Below are 16,564 nucleotides of genomic sequence, written 5' to 3'. Positions count from 1 at the left end.
TAAAACAGATTCTCATTTTTTTTCTCATAAGCCTATTGTCTGTGGTAGAAAACATAATATAGGAATTGTTTTGACCAAGATGTTTCTGAAAACAATGATAGACTACCTTCTTTGTTAACAAAAAGATAACAGTGCACAACTTCTGCTGAAGACCAGCTATTTCCTACAGAATATGGAAGTTTTCTTCAGCATCACCACTAGCTACATGCAGTAGAATACAAGAAGGGGAAAAAGATTCAAATAATTGTCAACAAGTAACTAAAATTAAACCTGTATGGTTTGGTTTAGCTCTGATTACAACACTATTCTACAAGATGTTCAAAAGCTTTTTTCCATTGCCTTTGTTTAAGATAATTTTGCCTGTGACATTGAATTAGGATTCAAGAGACAACTGTAGTTCTAGCTTTATTTGTAAGGTACTGTGTGTTGTTGGCTAACTTGCTTCACCCTGTTGTAACCCTTTCTTGTATCTGTTAGCTGACTAGGTAGATCATATACTCTGTGAGGTTGTGTGTTTCTGTTGCTTTGTGTGTTGTTCAGAGCTTCCTTATATTCCAGGTGGTTTGATTGCGTCTTGGAGATTTATGCTCTCTCTCCAGTAATGTCAGAGGAAGACTATGCTTCTAGACCCCAGACTTTGTTGAGTGTTTATGCTTAGGTGGGATGGATTCAGGCCTATCATTACAGGGGCAGTAAAACTGAGTACATGCTATGTGTGGGAAGATACTGCTGAATCACATCATTAGCGAAGGAGAGATCTGCTATTTATTTTCCAGTTTTAGCAAATTTACCTCAGTATCTGCTGTTTGCTTCTAAATTTTACCAATTCTGTATGATTTTGTACAGCTAGCTTACATTTATCTGTGGGTGTGTTATGAATTAATTGTGCCATAGTTAGAGAAATACTTGAACTGATCCTGAGCAGAGCCAGAAAGGTCAGCAAAGCTTTTAAACTCAGATATGATACCACTGCAGTGTGACTGTAATGTCTTCATGGGCAACATTGGTTGGAGCCTCACAGATGCTTTAGTGTGGGTGGATGCCTGATTAGTAATTTCTGCCAGATATACTTTAGCTTTGTGAAGAGTTGGTTCATTTTTTATGTGCAGCAGTGCTTGATCTAAGGTATTTGTACAATGCATAGTCAGTCAGGGACCAAGCTTCTTTACCTGGGCTAAGTGATACCTCTCCAACCTCTGACTTTCTCCCACATCTCTTTCCTGATAACTCAGTCTTGGGAATGCCTTTTACTCTGAACACAATGCACAGATTATCTCTGGCTAAATTTAGATTCACAGATTATCACTAGGCTAAAATTAAAATATAATCTTGAGTTCTGAAAAGTGTGACACAAAAGCACACAAAAAGTACCCTTCCAAATAGATGGGAAATCTCTGATACTACCTGTGACATGCTAACATAAAAGAGAAAATATGGTGTCTATAAGCATGCACATATATATATATGCATATTTTTGGTTTGGGTTTGGGTTTTGGGGTTTTTTTAATAAAATAAACCACATTTAACATTCAGTGTTTGGAGGGAAGTAAGAGTTTCAGCTCTGAGAATCAGCACGTAAAGTGTTGATTAGTGAACACAACACATTTGAAATGGCCACAGCTGCATGACAAATACACTTCTCAAAGAGCTCTAAGCTTTAGCAAATTTATGTGATTTATAATATTACCTCCTCATTATGTTAATTTACACTCCCCAAATCAGAACATTTCTTTTGTTTATAAGGTCATAATAGAATGGAAATTTCATTCGCTTATGTCACCAGATGGCTTATGTTTGTCAAAACCTGGCTTTTCCCATTTTAACACTGGCCTGATGCATTCACTTTTTGGCCATGTCTAAAGCAGTGCTAGTATTCTGGATTATGAATATAACTGACTTTCTTTGGGTTTTGCCATTAGTGGATCCCTTGATTTTTTAGCAGCACTGTCTTGATTTACGATTCAGGAATGCTGATGGTGAGGCAGATTTAGCAAGCAATTTTTCTGCCCAACTGTGATTCATATTAGTATTACTGAGCCATCTGCTAGGTATTCTTTGTCTTCAACAAAAAGAGGGTACATCTTTGTGCAGAAGTCTGCTCACTTCCCTTACTCACTGTAGAGTCAGCAGAAGAACAAAACAGGAAAGATGGACAGTTTTGTGGGTTAGGAAATGGGATTGGCACAATCTGTGGTATGTTCCTGCTTCTGCTAGAGATTTCCCATGCAACCATGGGTGAATCATTGAATTGCTTCCTGCCTTATCACCCCATCTGCTATAGTGATAGACTTTTATTTCTCACTTCCTTTTTCTTGTTTTGTAGCTCCTTTGCTGTAATACAGTGGGGTTCAATTTTCCTGAAATACAAATAATAATATTCATGGCTTTTCTCTGCTGAATTTGGGATTAATTAGATTTCAGCAACTAGTGTTTGTCAGTTGTGAGGTGACTTCAACCAGATATTTGCTGTGTTAATTTACTCAAAAATCATAAACTGGGAATCTACAGTAAAAAAAAAAAAAAAAAAAAAATCTGTAAATCATGACCATGTGAAAAAAAACCACGAAGCATTTGCAGAAGCTTTTTTTCCCCATGCAGTTCTGTTACTACAAAATCGTGAAAATATTTTTCCCTTTAAATGGGATTGCAATTTTGTTTTCTAGCCCCTGTCCTGGGTTCAGTTCCACATTATTGACTATGCTTGCTTAATTACCAGCTGGCACTGAAACACATCTCAAGGAAATAACCTGCTTTTTGGCCTTCAGAATATACAGCTCTCATTTGATACCTTTAGCACATTTAACATTTCAACTGTGGTTTCAGAACAGATTCTGTCACATAGTTTAAGTTTTAGAAAAATCTTTAAAAAAATTAGTGTAAGAAAGATAAGCATCACTGCTTATTACATTTTAAGAGTCATAATTTTCTGATAGGTACCTAATGTTATTGATCAAAAGAGAGGAACAAAAAAAGATTCAAGCCTATAAACATTGAGACTGAAACCTAGAGAATGTTTGCTTGCTGAGGAAAATAAAAGTACAGGTTATATGTAATATGTAGCATCACAAAGATATTATATAAAACCTACAATTTTTGCATTTTTCCATTTTTGTACTTCATACTTAAAATTAAACCAAATTATGTTAACATATACATCTCAGGAAAAATTAGAATAAGATTGAAGATACACTTTTCTGATATAAAATATATTTGTAATGTTAATGTTTCTATTTAAATTCTCATTTTTGAACGGCAGCACCATATGAAATATGTCCTGAAGACTATTTGATGTCAATGGTGTGGAAAAGGACCCCAGCTGGGGACATGGCATTCAATCGATGTCCTCTCAATGCCACAGGTACGGTATTATTTTGAAATGTTATGAAGAAAAGAAAAAAAAAAGATATCTTTTTCATTGTGTTCCAGACATAATCATTACTAGACTCCTATTCATATGTATATATGCATGTACATTAATATATCTATATGAAATGCACATATTTATAGTGTACATACATAAATATAGTGTATAAATGTACATATACTCTTTCTCTTATAGCTTACATATATGCATGGGTCTCTGTGGTACCTATATATGCATTATAGCCAGAGAGAAAAAGCTCAGAACAAATCAATTTGACATAACCTATCAGGCAAAGTGAAAATGAAGCAAAACATAAAAATCTTTGTAATTAAGCAAAGACTGCTATAACCCCACCAAGCGAACACTGAAATGTATTTCAGTATCTTATACTACTGTTCTGTATATGTACTGACAATCATTGCATGAAATTGTTTCTCTGTGTGCTTTTGGAATAGCATGGAATGTAGTTTAAATAAGGTTCATTCTTTCCAGTTGCTCTCATTTATATAAATATTTTCTGTCTCTGTGACTTACAGGCACCACTAGCAGACGCTGCTCTCTCAGTGTTCATGGAGTGGCCTTCTGGGAACATCCAAGCTTTGCTAGATGCATATCAAATGAGTACAGACACTTGCAGCATTCAGTAGGTGCAAAGCCAGCTTTAGTACTTGCTCTGTTTATTCATTACTAATCACTGGTGTGAAAAAATCCCTTACTTATTTACTTTCAAGTAAAATTTCGGATAATGACTGCCAGGAGGAAAGTAGACCTAAGCAAGAAGAATTTATATGAATATATATTATTCCGATGTTATATATTTCTGGAGTTTGAGTAGAAAAAGCTCTGTCTTACTGTAAAAGTGGAAAAATTAATCAGATTCCCTTCTTTCATGTCCACTGTGAAATTTTTATAGAGGTCAGAGGTAAGACATATTTTGGTTTATTAGAAAATGAAATGTGAATAAATGAGGTTTACTGGAAGAGTGACCTGCTGAGTAATTTTATAATACCTTGAATTCTTTAATTGCACACTAGGAAGTCAGAAATAATGTTCTCTTTGTTATCAAATTTATAACTTCACCTTCAGATGTAACGGTAGGAAATGATTATAGCTTAAAGCTACAGCTCTAGATGAAGAAATATTATGGGGGCTTTTAGTATGCTTAACAAAAAGTTTAGTTGCAAAGCACATGCATTATACATTTATCTACTACCTAAGCATGTTTATATGCATAGATGTAATATACTGTATATCGCCGCATTATAAATATACTACTGTGGTATATTCTAGGTATATTCATTACATTCTATTTCCATAGCCAAAGCATTCAGCCAGGTTAATACTATATGTGGGATGAACTTATTTGAAGAAGACTCATGGACAATGAGTTTTGCCTACATGATATATTTTACTGACACTCTTATTACTCTGCCTCCTTTTCCAAAGACCACTGCTCCATTTATCATTTATCACAGGAGCACTTCTGTAGCATATCTAAAAATCTTTGGTGGCTTGAACAGTAGTAGCCTGGCTGTCATTCCTTAAATCTGTCATGCCAGATAGAGGACATTTTGATAAATTCCTTTGAGCTGCATTTCTGTTTCATTAGATTCCAGTTTAATTGAGGCCCGGGATTATCTTCAGGGTAAGACAAAGCAAGCATTACTTTTAAAATAACATAGTATAAAGTTCCTACTGAAAAGAAACTTTCCTATTTTATATACCTGTCTGTATATTGCTCTATTTCTTTAGTGTTCATGTTTAAAAAAAAACACCTTAAGTTGGCTGTAAATATTTTGCATTTTATATTTTTGATATTTTATTATTTTGCAGCAGCTGCATATAGTATGCTGAAACATATCTTGTGGAAATTGACCTTAATATATTTGTATTTGATTTTCTCAGAGTCTTTATTTTGGTAAATGGCATAATAAAGGCAGTGACCACAGGCAATACATATATATATGTATACACACAGCTTTAAGTACTAATAATGTCATAAGGCAGATCAAAAAAATCACTATTTCGTGATTGAAACACTGAGATGTATCGAAGTTAAGCAAATCACTTCCTTATTTTATTTAAATATCCCAATCTTCTGAAATATTTAAAGGATTTTGAAATATTTTGAAGTATTTAGTCATCTTGACCTGCATGATGAGAAGATGGTTCTTTTAGAGTTTTGTTCATCTGCTCTTACCTTTTCAGATTTCATATCAGTATTTATTCATACTGTTGATCCTCATGTCACTGATTCTCTAGTGATATTCAGGCATTTCTTTTTATGTTATTGCTAGAAATCTGTCAGAAGCAACTCAAACAGTGGGACAAGCTCTTTCATGTTATTTGACTTACCTGGCTAACTTTTGGTGAGGCGCTGATATTTTTTGAAAAGCTGCAAGGAGGGGGTCATTGTTAGACAAAAGAAGGCATTTCTAACCCAGATCAGATTTATCTGTTTTTCTATATTTTTTTTTCTCCTAAATATTAAAAGTATGATTAGACCACACTGTGAAATAACTTTTGCCAAAGAACGTTTGAAAATACCTAAGGCTTCTTAAAATTACGCAGGCATCTAAACATTATTCAGTCTTGTCTGTATGCATAAAAATTAAAGGAGAAAAGTTGATTTCTTTTACACTTTGAAGCTGTTCACAAAGAAAATCAACCTGGTTTACATCTTACTCCTTCTCAAAGTGAACAACAGCTTATTTAAAGAATCGTAGAAAATAGAGTAAAGACCTATAAGGTCATCGCCCTTCAAATGTATGCTTGTCCCCCCACGATACATATGTCCGCTCTATAAATCCCTGAAAATAGGGCTTTATAAGGAAGCTGCTGACAGACGGTGTTGCTATAATAAATATGTGTGCTTATGAAAGCATTTGAGAGGTGCCTCAGTGTGCTTAACTTACCAATAAAGTTACTCTACCAACTCAGACCAGGAGTAGTGGGGGGTGTAACTCAGTTCTATGTATGTTCCTGTAAAATCTGAGTCTGAGCTGAATTGCTTTCATTTCTTACCTGAAATACATAAAACAAAAGGAGGTACACAGTCTTCAAAAATGATATTTCTAAAGTTGAATTAAAGCAATTTATATACATAAAATACTTAAGACATTAAAATATGCCCACTTGGAGTAATGCACACAGGTACCTGTTTCTTTGCCCTCCAAACAAGCCACATTGTGTTCTGGAAACAACCCAGAAGTCATATATTTAAATCCACATAGGGCTGTGCCCAAGCACATGCTCTCTAAAGAAAAGCATTTCATATGCTGGGAGCCAGAGAATGCTGCCTTGGCCACAGCCCCTGCTAACCTTGCTACACAATTTCTGAACTGGAAACTTACAGTTATACTGTTAGATAAACTGAACAGGGTGACTACTCAAACTTAAACACTGCCCTTGCAGTCATTTACACTGTTTAACTGTTTATCTGTTAGCACACTCCCTTGCATGTTTTAAGACCATACCAGTGAGCACTCTCCTAAACAGTCACTAGCATCCTTTAGAGGATAGCATGGCAGAGAGACCATTTCTAGCAGGCAATAAAACCATTTTTTTTGGGGACAGAAAGGCAAAGAGAGTTTAACATGAGGATTACAAGCTGTCTATGTTTGTTGACCTCAGGGATAGACAATATTCTCATAGCTATTTTATTTACCTGAATTTACCCTTTCTATAAGTAGAAACACCTTACATTTGGGCAGCTCAAACTGTGAGTTGAGGGATTCAAGGGTATATGTGTTACTGGAGCAAGTACAGCAAAGGGTCACTAAGATGAGTATCATTCCTACAAGAAAGGGCTGAGAGAGGTGGAGCTGTTGAGCCTAGAGCAGGGAAAACTAAGGAGGGATCTTACCAATGTATATAAGTACTGGAAGGGAAGCTACAAGGGAAACAGAGCCAGGCTCTTTTCAGTGGTGCCTAGTGACAGGACAAGAGGCACTGGGGGCAAAGTGAAATACTGGATGTATTCTTTGAACGTCAGGAGACATTTTTCCACTTCTTCAGTGTGAGAATGACTGAGCACTGGCACAGGTTGCCCAGAAAGGTTGCGGAGTCTCCATCCCTGGAGACATTCAAAAGCTGTCTGGACATGGTCCTGGGCAACCTGTTCTACACGACCATGTTTGAGCTGGGGGATTGGACCAGATGACCTCCAGAGATGCTTTGCAACTTTGTCTATTCCATGATTCTATAACTACCTAAAAGAAGGGTGGAACAAGGAAGTGGCTGGTCTCTTCTCTCAAGTAACATGTTAGAGGACAAGAGGAAACAGCCTCAAGATGTGCCAGGGGAGGTTTAGATTGGATATTAGGAAAAAATTCTTCACTGAAAGGATACTCAGGCATTTGAATAGACTCCCCAAGAAAGAGATAGAATCACTGTCCCTGGAAGCACTCAAAAAACATACACTTTTTTAGTGAACGTTAGTGACATGGTTTAGTGGTGGACTTGGCAGTCTTGGGGTAGTGGTTGGACTTGATGTTCTTAAAAGTCTTTTCTATCCTAGTTCAGTCTATTCTGTGACTCTCGTGATTCTAGAAAATTGGAAATTCACAAAAGGCAGAAATTCTGAAAAGTTAATTCGTAGACTTCCACTCCAACATCAGGATGAATTTTGCATTCTTCCTAAAGGTAAACTTTTCCTAGAAATGTTAATACAGGTTTTGAGCAGTCCTCCTCATTAAGCCAGAATTCTATGCTGTATGTGGCGTAGGATTTTACCATATAACCACAGGTAGTTGACTCCTGAAGACTGTTTCCTTACTATATGTACCTAGAGTAGGTTCACTGCCTCATGCACAAAGCCTCTTGTATTTATACGGTTTTCTCTAATACTCGCCTGTAAGTGACATAGGACAAATTTCAACCTTTAATAAGCAGTACTTAAATATCAGAAACTCAGCTATTCTGTGTGTTCTTCATCTTGAGTCAAGATGTTTATGGAGACCAAGATGGTGGTTATGTAAATCATGCTAAAATGGCACTATCTTTTCATCTCAAAATCCGTTTGGAAGTCTGCTTACAAAGATGAAGGGTCAGTAAAGTAGAAAATACACCTGTAATGCTAAAGATAATATACTTTGCTCATAACCCCCAGCATCATGAATAATTTAGCTCTTTTGCCGGATGCTTACAGAGTGTGCTATGCAGAATTACTGCCTCTCCTCAGATAGGCATGTACTGGCACTTCAGATGCAGGGTACTGGCACCTCAGAAGAAATCAGGGTTTTCCACTTTTTGATACATGCATCAATATTGTACTTAATATTTTATTGCAACAGTTTCAGAGTAATACAGGGTCTTTAATCAATATATCTGCTTAGCATATGCTTGAGATCAGGTTCTGTTCCATCTCCATTTTTTGGTTATGGAGAACTGAGTGAGACGGATTAAGCAAGAAATTTACCTGTGGTCATCTTAGTTAGTGCCTAGCCACTCTTCCTTCTTAATGACCATACTTCTCCATATGACAGCAAAAAATCCCTAGCATGGTAAAAACAAAATAACTGCAAGGTCTCTGAGGAGACTATTCACTGGGATATGATGAAACAGTGAAGGGGAAAGGTTTAGCTTGTGGAGTTCAGACTGACAGTCAGCTTACATCTTTCAAGGGCACTGTGCCCTATACAATTCATGTGTAGGAGCTTCAGTAAAAGCAGTTAAGAGAATGATGCACTTCAGCTATGCCACAAACGTACAGCCTGTATTTTCATGAGTTTAATTTACCTTGTGCATTATGAATACAGGCCCCTTTTAAGACTAGGTATGATAATTAGATCATTTTGAATGATGGAACCAATTAGTTATGAATAATTTATCCAACATTTGGTACAAATCGCTTATCAAATGAATTCAACAAATACTATTTGACCAGCTTATACACCTAATTGACTAATATGAAAAATTATTCATTGAACAAATTAAAGGACAAAAATGCCAAAATCCGTGACATAAACCCTTGGGAAATTATTTAGTTAGCTATAATAATAATACTTAAGGAATCTAATTATGATTGTTCTAACTAAAGCACTATAAGTGGAAAATGCAAAGTGATAAATAGGTATGCCTTGACTTCTGGAATCGTGACCTAGAGGATCAAGTAATAACTTAATGAACACAAAAAGAAACACTGCAGATTATATATCACTTTTTAGTCTGAATTTCTTGTATTACCCTAGTGTGTTTGCAGTGCCTGCAGCTTTGCATTAAGAAAACACTCTTAGCCGAGCACGGTGTTTCAGCAATATTGCCAGTCATCTCTGCAGCTAAGGAGGAATATTTTGCCCAGTAATGCACAAGTTGTTAAATGTGTCCTTAAGAAAGAAGAAATTACAGCAAAGAAAGTCTTCCAAGTGTCTGTTTTATTGTGGATGGAAGTGAAGTAAGGTTAAGTGGGATCTACTGGCAGGGGATATCCTTTCTTCAGTTCCTTCTGGATAGTTGTCGGTCACATACTCATCACCAGATTTTAGTTAGGAGGGAGAAATTTCCCTGCTTTCTCAAAATTTGGAAGGTCTTTTTTTCCTCTCATAGTCATAGTTTGAGTTTCCATTTTTATTTCATTTCTAGCATTTCAACTGTGTATTAGGGAACTATTAATTATTCTTGCTGCAACAATTATTCCTGTAATATCTAATTTCTGGTTTGGTCTTTATTGATTTCTAAATGTTAGATCCAGAAGGAGGCTGTCATGATTAATAAGCATGAATTATTTTATGACCTTTTCTTGAACTACCATATCTCTTATAAGAAGATATCTAGTCTTTCTAATGGGGAAAGCATTCTCCAATTTTTTTTATTTTTTTTTTTTAGTTTTCAATCCTCATGTTCTTTCAAGTTTCAACCAGCAAACCTCAAGTGGATTTGACCTGATGAGAAATTTGTTTTGGTGCTTTGATTTTTTTTTTCTTTGTTGGGGGTTGACCTGCTGGAAAGTAGTGAAGGGGAAAGGGACCTGGGGGTCCTGGTGGATAGGAGGATGACCATGAGCCAGCAATGTGCTCTTGTGGCCAAGAAGGCAAATGGCATCTTAGGGTGCATTAGAAAGGGAGTGGTTAGTAGGTCAAGAGAGGTTCTCCTCCCCCTCTACTCAGCCTTGGTGAGGCCGCATCTGGAATATTGCGTCCAGTTCTGGGCCCCTCTGTTCAACAGGGAATTGCTTGAAGGAGTCCAGCGCAGAGCCACAAAGATGATTAAGGGAGTGGAACATCTCCCTTATGAGGAGAGGCTGAGGGAGCTGGGTCTCTTTAGCTTGCAAAAGAGGAGACTGAGGGGTGACCTCATCAATGTTTACAAATATGTGAAGGGTAGGTGTCAGGATGATGGAGCTAGGCTTTTTTCAGTGATATCCAGTGATAGGACAAGGGGCAATGGGTGTAAACTGGAGCATAGGAAGTTCCACGTTAACATCAGGAAGAACTTCTTTACTGTAAGAGTGACAGAGCACTGGAACAGGTTGCCCAGGGGGGTTGTGGAGTCTCCTACACTGGAGATATTCAAGGCCCACCTGGACAAGTTCCTGTGTGATGTACTGTAGGTTACCCTGCTCTTGCAGGGGGGTTGGACTAGATGATCTTTTTAGGTCCCTTCCAACCCTTGGGATTCTGTGATTCTGTGATTTGTATAAACAGGGTGAAATCTTTCCTGAAACTAAGAAATCCAACTATTTGTTCTGTGACTGGATGTGAGTGACTGCAGGACCAAGAACAGAATCAGTGATTAGGAGCCCACAGGCCTACCTCAGATGGTATCCAAGAAAAAAAAAAATGCTTCAAGAGTTAATTACATTTTCATCCTCTCTTGAAGCCTTTCAAATTTGGTGTGCTACAAGAAAGAAGACTAAGAACTAAGACCCCAGCATTAGGAATATCCTATATTATAATTTGCATGAGCAACTGCTTCATACTTAAAATCTTCTTCAATATTCTTAGTCCAGTCTACGGATGATGGACACCTAAATTAGAAAAAAAAAAAAAAACCCAACAAACCCACAACAAACAAAATAACCCAAAACAAAAACCCAAAACAGAACAAAACCAAACAGAGACCCAAACCGAAACAAAGAAACTAGTCACCCTCTGCCCTCACAAAAATCAAACCCAAGAAATCAGACATGAATCGGAGCTAATGCAGCAAATTAAAATGAGATTAAAATAGTTTGTAAGGAAGAGGAATGATGTTTCATAGCTTATGAGATCTCTATGAGATTAATATCTGAAGCCTGCATGACCAATTTTAATGAAAACTGTTAATGAATAAGATCTTGCCACAGAGTATTAGAAACTGATTTTGTGTAAATGGAGAAAATACTTGACTATACAGGGCTATTTCTATTTTCTACTGTTATGCACGTATTCTAAGTTATAGGATTTATTGAATCAGAAAAGAAGATTTTTGTGAGGGACCTACTTAAAAAATAAGGGTAATATATCACTGACTCACCACACACTAAAATAGCCTTTTTGCCTAAAATGAGAGTTCTTCTAAAGCTTTTGGACACTCTGGTTTGAATGAGAATAGTACTATGCTCATAAATACTGAGGAAGATTAAAGCCTGTCATCAAGACACTGTCTCTGAAGGTCATCTCCGATATTATCAGAAAAGCTGTACTGATTGATAAGCCCATTTTCTAAACCTATGTAGCACAGTTTTTAAACCTGGATGATGAAATTCTATATTTTGTTGCTTTGATAAAAATAAGTTACTAATTTATGACAATTTCAGTGATATACCACCTAAATCAAACATGCATTTGTGCGAGCTGAGCTGCTTTTCTATCAGAAAGAAGTTGGAAAACCAAAAAAGCCTCTTAACTCTTTAGAGTTAATAAGGAAAAATCTACATATGAAATATCACACTGGTGTCAAGATATTAGCACTTCTGAAGGATTATAGGAACTTATGCAGGTGAATTTTTGCATATCAAACTGATAATATGGCCATAAAAATGCATTTCTGCTGCTTCTAGCTCATGCTGTAATTTTGTTTCCCCTTTTTTTCCACAGCAGCGTTATTCACATTTTGCAAGTGCTTGGCTAAAATATAATTTGATAAAAAGAACTCTGAGGTGAATAATGATTTGCTCAGCTGCAGCTCATTAGAGATGATTTTGTTTTTCCAAATCATATTACAAGGGCAGTGTATCAGCCTGTCCATGTACTCCTCACTGAAATGGCAGCTATACTCTGGGGAATGAAAGGCCTCCTCCTAAAAAATTTACTGCTCTTTTTTTTTTTGCTAGTTTAGTGCTTCATTTCTTTTTGTATAGCCACAGAGCAAAGGAACCAGGCTTAGTTTCATAGTTCTGAATGTACAGGCCTCAGGTAACAACATTTTTTTTCTGCTTCAGCCTGTGTTTATGCTGGTATATGCCAGCTCTTCACCTTTGCAACCTTTGATGGGCAGTGAAGTTATATTGGTAAATGATCTGCTTTCCTTACCTTGCCTCCATGGTAAGCCCAGAATTGACAAGTCTACTCTGTTTTGTCACCTGCAATTCTTGACAGAAGGATGGCAAACTGTTTTCTCTCACATCAGAAAGCAACTGATCAAGAGATTATGGCAGGTAACAGTTTTCCCTTGCCTCGCTAATATTCTTCCATTCTGCATAGGGGAAGATTAAAACTTCAGATGACAGCTAATGACTTCTGTACTGCTGTTTGCTTGATGGTGAGGGCACTCATTTGGTTTTGAGAAAGCTCTGTCTGCTTTGCCCTGCCAAACTTCTTGCATGGACTGAAATGTTGTATGTTCGAGTGCTTGTAATAACTTATTATAAAGTTACTATCTCTCTCTCAATCTCCTAACAGATCTGCTTTACTGTGTGTAAATAAATATGCGCTTTGCCAAGTAGAGGAAATAACCTTATACTTCAGCCACTCATATGAAATATGTAGGCTAGAAACCAACTGCTTTATCCCAAGTGAATGACTGCTTTTTTAAAAACCGTATATTACAAATGGCACCAAAAATGAGCAACCTAGAATCAGGAGAGTGAAATGTATTTAAAGCTACTGTGGTACCTTCTCCATTCATGAAATTACAGTGCTTGATCCCACCAACATAAATCTGCACTTCAAAACGGCCTGGTTGAACAGAGAGCTTTGGCTAGAACTCAGGGAAAAAAGGAGAATTTATGATTTTTTGAAGAAGAGGCAGGCAGCTCAAGAGGCCTACAAGGATGTCATGAGGTTGTGCAGGGAGAAAATTAGAAGGGCCAAAGCCCAAATAGAACTTAATCTGGCTATTGCTGTTAAAGACAATAAAAAAGGTTTCTTTAAATACATTAAAAGCAAAAAGAGAGCTAAGGAGTATCATCATTATTTATTGGATGTGAGGGGAAGCATATTGAGAAAGGATGAGGAAAAGCTGAGGTGCCTAATGTCTTCTTTGCTCAGTCTTCAATAGTTAAGACCAGTTGTTCTCCAGGTAGCCAGCCTTCTGAGCTGGAAGACAGGGACAAGGAGCGGAATGAAGCCCCGGTGATCCAAGGAGAAATGGTCAGCAACCTGCTACACCACTTTGACACACAGAGGTCTATGGGGTTGGATGGGATTCACGCAAGGGTATGGACAGAGCTGGTGGAAGTGCTCACCAACCTATTTTCAAGCATTTATCATCAGTCCTGGCTAACCAGGGAAATCCCAGTTGACTGGAGTTGAGCAAATGTGATGCCCATCTAGAAGGTCTGGAAGGAGGATCTGGGGAACTACCAGTCTGTCAGTCTCACCTTGGTGCCAAGGAAGGTTATGGAGCAAATCATCTTGAGTGCTATCATGTGACATGGACAGGACAACCAGTTGATCAGGCCCAGTCAGCATCAGTTGATGAAATGCAGGTCCTCCTTGACTAACCTGATCTCCTTCTATAACAAGGTGGCCTGCTTAGTGGGTGATAGAAAGGCTGTGGATGTTGTCTACCTAGACTTTCGCAAAACCTTTAACACAAAATTCTCCTGAATAAACCGGCTACTTGTGACTTGTACGGGTGTACTCTTTGCTAGATAAAAAATTGGCTGGATGGCCAAGCCCACATAGCTGTGGTGAATGGAGTTAACTCCAATTAGCAGCCAGTCACATGTGGTGTTCCCCATGGCTCAGTACTGGGGCCAGTTCTGTTTAATATCTTTATCAGTGATGTTGCAGATGGGATCAAGTGCGCTCTCAGTTTGCAGATGACACCGAGTTGGGTGGAAGTGTTGATCTGCTGGAGGATATGAAGGCTTTACAGAGGGATTTGGGCGGGCTGAATTGATGGGCCAAAGGCCAGTTCTGTGGGGTTCAACAAGGCTCAGTACCAGTTCCTGCACTTGGGCCACAACAACCGCATACAACACTACTGGGAAAGCGTGGCTGGAAAGATGCTCAGTGGAAACGGACATGGGGGTGGTGACTGATGGCTGCTGAACATGATCCAGCTTGTGCCTAGGTGGCCAAGAAGGCCAATAGCATCCTGGCCGGTATCAGCAATAGTGTGGCTAGCAGGGCCTGGGCAGTGATCATCCCCCTGTACTCAGCACTGGTGAGGCCACACCACAAATGTTGTATTAAGTTCTCGGCCCTCACTACATGAAACACATTGTGGTGCTGGAGTGGGTCCATAGAAAAGCTGCTGAAGGGTCTGGAGAGCAAATTTTATGAAGAGTGGCTGAGGGAACTGAGATTGTTCAGCCTGGAGAAAAAGAGGCCCAGGGAACACCTTATCACTCTACCTAAAAGGAGGTAGTAGCAATGTGGGTGTCAGTCTCTTCTTGCAAGTAACAAATGATAGGACAAGAGGAACAGGTCTCAAGTGGTGCCAGGGAAGGTTTGGATTAGATATTAGGAAAAACTTCTCCAAACATTGGAACAGGCTGCCCAGGGAGCTGGTGAATTCGTCATCCCTGGAGTTATTTAAAAGACACGTAGATGTGACACTGATAGACAAAATTTAGTGGTGGACTCGGCAGTGTTAGGTTAATGGCTGGACTCAATGATGTTAAAGGTACTTCCCAACCTAAATGATTTTATGATCTCTCCAACGTATTTCATGCATCTCAAACTCAGAGATGCTATACAAAGTTTCCTCCAAACATTTAGCTGATTTTCTGCTCTATCACATCGCAACTTAATTCAGTAGGTAAGCTGTTTTTCTTCCTCTCTGCTTTTACATATCTGCTTTTTAGTAGCTAACTATTTCCACTTGTTAAATTCAAGAAAGGTCCCCACTATCGTCTCAGCAGCCATAATCATATTTCCATGTCTGGTTTACAGAAGAGTAATCTTTGTTAAATGAAATGGACTCCCATGGTTTCTGCTGCTGCTGCTGTGTCTGCTGCAGCAGCAATAGCTGAATGTTGCCTGATCACATTGATATTCCAAACCAGCCAACACTGTAGCCAACAGGTGAACTAACAAGGCTATGGCCAGAGGTAAAACAAGAGATGAAGGCCATTTAAAAATTCAATAAAGAAAGAGTTTCTCTAATTTTTACCTTGAAGTCTATGAGAACTGAAGGAACCTTCATTCTAACACAGCTGCAGAATGACTGCAAGAATTTGGCTAGACAGCTAGAGGCAAAGAAGTGGTCACAGCCTTTTACACTTACATTCATTCCCTTGTTTTTTTGTCTGCTACTTAATTTTCTGTATTCCCCCACCATGTTTAAGCTCAGATTTAAGCATGTGAGGAACAAAATATTTTTCTCTTGCCCTACTACTTATTGCTGTACTCTCACTCAGAAGTTAGGGCTCACAGTAATGCTAATTCTCTTGAAGAAACCATGCTGATTTGCCCTGCAAGCAGAAGTGAGTATTGTTGGGATAACTGTATAGAAACGAAAAAATAAGTAAATCTAGAAATTGGTTAAAATAAAATAAACATATAAACGGAAGCATTTAATCACAGCTTTAACTTTTAGGGTCACATACTTACCAGGATGACCACATACTGTAATAAAAGAAAGACAAATCATTTGTAGCATGTTCCTTTGTCACCCCGTCCACCTCAGCCATTCAGTCAGTGTGGAGAGCAAGGAGACTTTACCTCAAGCAATGTTATGTTTGCCATAGAATGGAAACAACCCTGTCAGAGTCATCATTCTCTTTTCCTATCAACTCTTGCTCCTGTCATGTTGCATTATACATAGATAACACAAATCTTGAAGAATGCCCTCTGGTTAAAAAAGGAAACAACAATAACAACAACAAGA

General features: G+C 38.0%; 1 protein-coding gene across 1 annotated transcript in view; it reads left to right on the top strand.

Annotated features, from left to right (window-relative positions):
• The window catches only part of ADGRB3 (adhesion G protein-coupled receptor B3), a 478,713-nt gene that overhangs the window by 210,657 nt on the left and 251,492 nt on the right, over positions 1-16,564 (top strand). The window contains exons 8-9 of the mRNA XM_065681454.1: positions 3,257-3,358; positions 3,901-4,007. Coding sequence (XP_065537526.1) covers positions 3,257-3,358; positions 3,901-4,007 — 209 coding nt within the window. The remainder of the gene's footprint in view (positions 1-3,256; positions 3,359-3,900; positions 4,008-16,564) is intronic.

This window comes from Lathamus discolor, chromosome 5 (genome assembly GCF_037157495.1).
Source record: "Lathamus discolor isolate bLatDis1 chromosome 5, bLatDis1.hap1, whole genome shotgun sequence".
NCBI classification, from domain to species: Eukaryota; Metazoa; Chordata; class Aves; order Psittaciformes; family Psittacidae; genus Lathamus; species Lathamus discolor.
The sequence above is the reverse complement of the archived record's forward strand: the minus strand, read 5'-3'. Positions and strand labels throughout refer to the sequence as shown.